The sequence below is a fragment of the Cebus imitator genome, unplaced genomic scaffold (assembly GCF_001604975.1).
Source record: "Cebus imitator isolate Cc_AM_T3 unplaced genomic scaffold, Cebus_imitator-1.0 Scaffold340, whole genome shotgun sequence".
In the NCBI taxonomy this organism is placed as follows: domain Eukaryota; kingdom Metazoa; phylum Chordata; class Mammalia; order Primates; family Cebidae; genus Cebus; species Cebus imitator.
Window position 1 is genome coordinate 1,716,670 of NW_016107655.1, and position 7,795 is coordinate 1,724,464.

The window sequence follows — 7,795 nt, forward strand, 5'->3', positions numbered from 1 at the left end:
TTTTTTTAAGACGGGATTTCACCATGTTGGTCAGGCTGGTCTTGAACTCCTGACCTCAGGTGATTCACCCGCCTTGGCCTCTAAAGTGCTTGGCTTACAGCCGTGAGCCACCATGCCCAGCTCAGCCTCACTTTTTAAATAAGACCTTTAGGTTCCAAAGAGATTAGGTGACTTCTTCAGGGTTGCACAGATAATCATGGATAAAACTAAGAATTTGGACTGCAAATTTTTTTGGTGGTTCCTTAATTGAATTTACATGCTTGCTTTTTCAACAGTGAAAAGGAAGAAGACGATAATGAAAAGAGACAAGATCCAGGTGATAACTGGGAAGAAGGTGGAGGTGGTGGTGGTATGGAAAAATCTTCGGGTCCCTGGAACAAAACAGCTCCGGTACAAGCACCTCCTGCTCCAGTAATTGGTAATTTTCTGTAATTTTCAGAAAGATGTCTAATTTATATATGGTCCAATTTCAACCAAGTGCATGATTGTGGCGGGATGTGGAGAGGCTCCTTTTCATTCCTGGTAGAGTGGGATGTTAAATCTGGAAGTTAAAAGACATACTTTTATGCTATCTGTTGTTGTAAAATTTGTATGTAGATAGACTAGTCAATTCCAGTTTTATTTATTGGAATTTATTTGAGCATTCCAGTTTTCTCTTTAAATATTAACTACTTGCTAATGGAAAAGGTAAGGAAAAGATTTTAATTTACTAGAATACAAAGTAAGCTTTTCATTTAGGATTTTTAGTATTAATTGCCAAGGGTTGGGTTTAACTCAAGGTTTTCATGACAGGAAATTCCTAAAGCTTTTATTATTTAAAAAAAAAATTTTTTTTCCTTTTTTTTTTTTTTTAGACAGAGCTCACTTTGTCACCAGGCACCAGGGTGGAGTGCAGTGGCTCAATCTCGGCTCACTGCAGTCTCCGCCTCCTGGGTTCAAGCAATTCTCCTGCCTCAGCCTCCCGAATTTTAAAATATTTTTGATAGCTGAGTAAGGAATATTGGGGCCCTTGTTTTTCACCTGCGCTTTGTCTTTTTCATTTCCTATTTGCTTTCATGTTTTTTGAAGCATGAATTCTCAGCAGAGCTGATTTTGTCATGCTTTTTTTTTTTCTCCAAAGTCTTCAGGAAAAAGATGCAAGTCAATTTTATCATTCTCAAGGGAGTAAAAGTTGCTTCTTTCAGGCTGAAGGAATTTCATGCCTTAACAGTTGTTTGTGGCCCACGAGAAGTCCAAAGTGCATAAACAGATGTATATCTACAGTATTAGAATTTCATGGAATAGGGGCGGTTAGGAAACAGCTATCTGGAAGGTGTCCTTAGGGCAATAATGAAAGTTTAAGAAGCACCACTTTAAAGAAATGTATACCCATTATTTTATTCAGAATAATGTAAAGAATAACAGATCACTCCAAATCTTGCTATCCAGAAATCACAGATAGCTACTATATGTTAACATTTTAAATCTTTCCAGCTTTTTGCTGTATGTTTTTTTTTCTATTTATTCTGTCAGTGGTCTTGTAAATAATCACATAGATGCTTATTTGAAATGTTTTCAGTAAGTGAAAAACATGTATATAACACTGTTTGAATCCATATTGAGCATGGAAAAAAGATAGGAAAAGTTGGAATGTTAGCCATGAGGAAGACCTTGGGCTGCTCAGCTCTTTGTTTTTTCCTGTTTTACCCATGTTTTCTAAGTAAGTAAAAAAGAGGTAGAGTCATAAAATCTATTGATGAGGTGGAAGGTAGTGAAATAATTAAGGATATTCTTAGAGAGACACAGGGTCTCGATCTGTAGCTGGGACTACAGATATGCACCACTATACCTGGCTCATTTATTTGTAGTGACAGAGCTTCACTATGTTGACATAGTGACAGGCGGGTTTCTACCTCCTGGGCCTCAAAGGATTCTTTTGCCTCTATCTCACAAAGAGCTGAGGTTACAGGCCTGAGCCATTGTGCCCAGCCATGTTTTAATTTTAGACTTTTATTTTTATATTTTTTAGAGACAGAGTCTCACTCTGTGGCCCAGATTGGAGTGCAGTGGTATGATCGTGGCTCCTTGCAGCCCCTCAACTGCTTGGGCTCAAGTCATCCTCCCACCCCAGCCTTCCAAGTTAGACTTCCGGGGCACACCACCTGTTTATTTTATTGTAGACATGAGATCTCACTATGTTGCTCAGGCTTGTCTCCACCTCCTGGGCTCAAGCAATCCTCCCACCTTAGCCTCCCAAAGTGCTGGGAATACAGGTGTGAGACACCACATCCGGCCTTATGTTTTTAAATCATCTTTAGAATCTTTTTGTTTTGTTTGAGATGGGTTTGGCTTCTTTCTTTAAGTGACCTGCCCGCCTTGGCCTTCCATAGTGCTGGGATTACAGGCATGAGCCACCATACCCAGCTAGAATCTCTTTTTTTTTTTCTTTTTTTGAGGCAAAGTCTCACTCTCTTGCCCAGGCTGGAGTGCATTGGCACAATCTGTGGTCACTGCAGTGCAACCCTTACCTCCCGGGTTCAAGTGATTTTTCTGCTCAACCTCCCAAGTAGTTGGGATTACAGGTGTGCACCACCATGCCCTGCTAATACTTTGTAATTTTAGTAAAGATGGGGTTTCACTGTGTTGGCCAGGCCAGCTTTGAACTCCTGACCTCAAGCAATCTGCCCACCTTAGCCTCCCAAAGTGCTGGGATTACAGGCGTGAGCCACTACACCTGGCCCTGGTTAGCATCTTAAAAAATAACCACACTGGCATTTCATTAAATAAATTCTTTACATATGGCATCGTAACCAGTCCACCAATCAGGTAAAGAAGTAATTCATATTTACTGGTAGGTAAATTGAGGACTAAAGTAGTCCTATTTTGACATAGGACTGCTATAACTGGATGACTGATGAGACCAGTCATGCAGGTTCAGCAGATTTTCTCCTTTCCCGTAATTTGGCTTGTGGTACTCAGCATTTACATAGATTACTAAAGTTGTACATGGAAGAGGAGTTAGAGTACTACCCTAGAAAAATAAAATGTTTTCACCTTATTGTTGTTGAGATGGAGTTTTGCTCTTTTTGCCCAGACTTGAGTGCAGTGGCTCAGTCTGGGCTTACTGCAACCTCCGCCTACCAGGTTCCAGCGATTCTCCTGCCTCAGCCCACCAAGTAGCTGGGATTATAGGTGTCCGCCATCACGCCTGGTTAATTTTTTTGTATTTTTAGTGGAGTTGGGGGTTTTACCATGTTGGGTAGGCTGGTCTTGAACTCCTGACCTCAGGTGACCCGTCCACTTCTGCCTTCCTGAGTGCTTGGATAACAGGTGTGAGCCACTGTGCCTGGCCTGTTTTTACTTTGAGACATTTTCTCAAATAACTTTTTGTCTGTTATCTGACCCAGAGACCCTTCTTATAATCAGGTTATTTGTTAAATGATTGGGAATGCAAGAATAACTTATTAAAATGCTGAACATTTGAATAGTTTATCTAAATTGTTATAAAATATTAGTTACAGAAACCCCAGAACCGGCAATGACTAGTGGTGTATATAGGCCTCCTGGGGCCAGGTTAACCACAACAAGAAAAACACCACAAGGACCACCAGAAATCTACAGCGATACACAGTTCCCATCCCTGCAGTCAACTGCCAAGCATGTAGAAAGCCGGAAGTAAGTACCATAATTACTGCATTTTGTTTGGGATGTCCATTCCTTGGCCACGGAGTGGGGTGTAGGGGATGTGCATACCCACCCAAGTAACTAGTAAACCCTGGGCTTCAGCTGACAGGAACATGAGAATCGGGGTGGGACTTTATATGCCTAGAAGGGAGGAAAGGGGGAGGGCAAAGAACATTGGAGACTGACTTTGTCTGCTGTCTGCAAAAGTTTCTCTTAACCCTGGTTTACGTTATTTAGCAATGACAAGTTTCAGTGTAGTTAATTCTTTTATAATTAAGTGGCTTTTGTGCCTTATAATACGGAAACTAGAAATATAAAAGCGCTGTTTAATTGTATTCCCAGTTTATGTGACTATAGACAGAAGATGTTGGCATTTATAAATCTAATATTAAAATAATCTTATTTCAGCAGGTACTTAAAATGAATGCTACCTGGAATTAAATGACTACATATGGCACATCTACATCTTACTTAGGGACATGAATTTTAAAACATAAATAAAATGGGAAGAAACGTAAATGACATCAGATGGAAATGTTTTTTGGGGTGGCTTTTAGAATAAATCCCAGCCTTTTCACCATTTTGAGAGCACAGCTGGCTTGAATTTAAACCTCCACATGGACTTGCTCCTCTGATCTGTCTTAAAAAATGTATAAGGGACCTTGGGAGGGCAGTGACTCACCACACTCAAGTTTCTTTACCTGACCCAATCAGATCCACTCCCACAAAATCGATGTGAGGAGAAATCATTGACTAATGAGTAGAATTTACTTGAATGAGAAAATTGTTATCCTTGTGCATAAAGAGAGAAATGTATTATCTATTATCTATTACTTGCTAAAAGTGAAAGTCTTAGGAGGAATGTCATTACACAGCTTTTAACAGTTTTCTTCAAGATTGTCCTGAAATAGGGTCACAGTTAATACTCTTCAGTAGAAGATAGGACCCTAGAGCTTCAGTACAGTGTTCTGTGTTTTTTGTTCTAATTGAAGCCTTAAAATGGTTTGATAAGGATTTTATATATGCCTTTACTCCTCCCCCTCCCCAGCATTCTTCTAAGGGGTGGCTTTTTTTTTAATTCAAGGACGGATATTTTCAAAAACCCTAGTGAAGAAGAAATATTTACTGATTACATTTCTTTTCCCTTAGGGATAAAGAAATGGAGAAGAGCTTTGAAGTAGTAAGACACAAAAATAGAGGTAGGGATGAGGTTTCAAAAAACCAGGCCCTTAAACTTCAGCTAGACAACCAGTATGCTGTGCTTGAAAATCAGAAAAACAGCCACTCACAATACAATTAAGGAATGGGCTTTGCTAACCCTTCTGAGGTAACTAAACTACAGGCAACACCACCAACAGCCATTCATCATCTGATCTCTGCTGGATCTACAGACACCGTTACAGACCACTGAGTTTCATGACCGGTCCTATGGAAGTTAAAGTGTCACGACTGCTCTATGCATATTGGATTTAGGGGAATTTTCATTGTTACATAAATGCGTGAACTAGTTTCAACAGTGTTCTTTCATATTCACTCTGCAAATACAAAAAACCAAAACCTGCAGCCAGTGGTCATTTCAAAATCTTTTTATGTTCAGATACTGAGCCTTCCTAAGGGTTGACTACCTCAGATTTGCTGCACTCATTGTGGACTTCGTGTGGATCACAACTTCTGGATAAGAAGCTTACAACTATTAAGTGTCGATGTGAACTTTCAAACCAGCTCTACTGGATTCTTATCAGAAATCCTGCATAAAAAGTCAGCCATCTGGGTTCTGATCTGCTGTAAAAGATGAAGATTTAAGTGACCTTAATTAACCTGTCCTGTGCCCTACCCTTAAGGAATACTCTCTGTAGTGGGCTGTGGCTATGTTAGACTTCCTGGAACACACCGCTGAAAAGAACTGATGTGTTCGGATCATCTGTGTAGGGCTGTGATTTGTAGTTTAAATTTTAGTTGTATTCTGAAGAAACCACAAAATAAATTCAACCAAACTGGGGTCTACCAAGTGGGGGAAGGGGTAAGGGAGAGAATAATCTTGTGGGATTTTTGGTAATTTTTTTATTTGGATAGTGCTTTTTTGTTTTTGTTCTACATTAAGGCCTTTTTTGCTTTGACTTGAAATAAGTTCTTTGACAGAGCATATTGCTTGGTTAAGTAACCTGAAGTATGCATTAGGATTGTCAGATGTCTCGTGGGAATGCCAATCCTGAGGGTGGAACCAAATAGCCTTTGATGTAAAGGGCAGTGGATGCTGGAGGCTCAACTTCAGGTGCTGCTAATGCCTCGTCTAATCAGGTTTAAATTGTATAGTAAACTGCAATGGGAAGAATATGCTTTCTGCTGAGGCTAAGGGGTTCACTGATCTGTCCTTAACAAATTCAGAGCAATGTGAGCAAAACCTCAGCTAAAAACCCATTTAAGTGTCATGAATTGTGCGTGGTCTTTGATAAGAATTCCTTACATACTTGTGCCCAAATTTGCAAGATATTGGCTGTTCATAGATGCAGTGATTGTCCCAGCTAGCTCTGTTTTCAACCTTTTGGTGTGTCTTTATGTTCATTTGGAGAGTCAGGGCGAAAGACAGGTGATGTAGCACTTCTGTTTTTAATAATTACAGCTTAAAATACCTATTAATCATAGTTTTTGGTCCTTTAAAGGGACTGGAGGAAGCTACCCAGAATTACAGAGGCGCGTCCACCTAATGAGATAGTCTGGCAGTTTCCTAGTTTTGTATCTTTCAATAGAAATATCTGAAAGTGGTAATCTGACTACTTGATGCAGAGTCTGGGTTTCTCTATAATAAATCCCTTTGCCAAATGCATGAGTTGCAGACTTGCTACTGGCAAGAGTGAAGCAAGTGGGTGAGTAAAACTATTTTGATGTGGGAGCATTTTCGAATAAGAGTTTAGTCTTGATGAAAGTGTCCATGCAGGAATTGGACTCCGAGGGGGGTTACAGTGTCTCCTGATGGGACCTGCCACCCACGTCTGGGCAATAATGCTGGCATTTGAGGTGGCAGGCAGGATGCTGGTCTTCTAATGTATTTGAGCGAGTAGCTGAGCCAGCCAAGGGGAGGTTGAATGACAAAGTCAGAAATGTGATTCTTGGTAAACTGAAGACTTTATTTGGGAACCAAAAACCTTAAAAAGTAGTCTCTTCATTGCCGAACTGTGTATTTTCCCTGAAAGTGTATTTTTTCCCAGCAAAGTTTTGTTGGGGGTTATGTTACTGAAGAATGAACAGAGATGACTATGTGGAGGTGTTATGTAAAAGCATACTGTACCTGCAGCAGATTTAAATTCCAGCTTTTTGTTATAACTTTTTAAAAGATTGTGAAAATATCAAAATGTACATGAATCAAGTTTTAATATACTGTATGATGATGGGTGGATGAGGCTGTCCATTGTACCATTTGTTTGAATTCTCAGGCATGGTTTGGCAGTGCAAGAACTCTGTAACATTAACAAACTCAATAAAAAGTAAATATATGGATTTTGGACTGTAATGATTATTTTAAAGGCTTATTTTGTCTTTGAAAATAGTGAGTTGAGGTCATGCCTCTCTCTTGCTTTAGGAAAATGATGCTCTAAACTCAGGAGTTACTTTCTGTTTGAGAAGTATTTGCAGAGTACTCAAGCATAAAAAGACATGAGGAATTAGGGAAACCAAAGACAGTAAAAAGAAATAGAAAATTTTAAAAATACAGAACAGGCATGTATGGCTGCAAAGCTGTGACAAATTTCTTTGGAAAACTTTTGAAATACACATTTGTCCTTGTTGCTGTATTAAATTTTGTTACCTTAAACTGGCAGAGGGATCTAAAATTTTTATATAGATTAAAGGATTTGAGGCTTTGTTTCTTGAGTATTTAACAATTCTCAAAAAGAACAGTAATTTTAAATTTCAGGATTTAGTTTGGATGATAGTCCCTAGATTTTAAAATTAGCAAAAGTATATTTCAGTCATTTTGGTAATTAATTTTAAATATGTAATGTTATCATTTTGCTATTTGATTATTTTTTGTGCTTGATTGAGATCTCTTTTTAACAGCCCCATTTAAGATAGAACATGCACAGAACTCACTCCTTATCACTCTTCCCTCCTTTTATTTCCTCTTTTTTTTATTTTT

At 39.0% G+C, this 7,795-nt stretch overlaps 1 protein-coding gene across 6 annotated transcripts in view; it reads left to right on the top strand.

The window, feature by feature from the left end:
- CDV3 (CDV3 homolog) overlaps positions 1-7,171 on the top strand; it is a 16,941-nt gene extending 9,770 nt beyond the window's left edge. For 3 of the 6 annotated variants that reach the window (XM_017505716.2, XM_037730353.1, XM_037730354.1), the window contains exons 3-5: positions 276-418; positions 3,495-3,654; positions 4,813-7,171. In XM_017505716.2, coding sequence (XP_017361205.1) covers positions 276-418; positions 3,495-3,654; positions 4,813-4,963 — 454 coding nt within the window. In that variant the 3' untranslated portion in view covers positions 4,964-7,171. Of the gene's footprint in view, positions 1-275; positions 419-3,494; positions 3,655-4,071 lie in introns of all 6 variants that reach the window. The other 3 variants (XM_037730352.1, XM_017505717.2, XM_017505718.2) reach the window with 3 other exon arrangements.
- Positions 7,172-7,795: the final 624 nt, after the last annotated feature.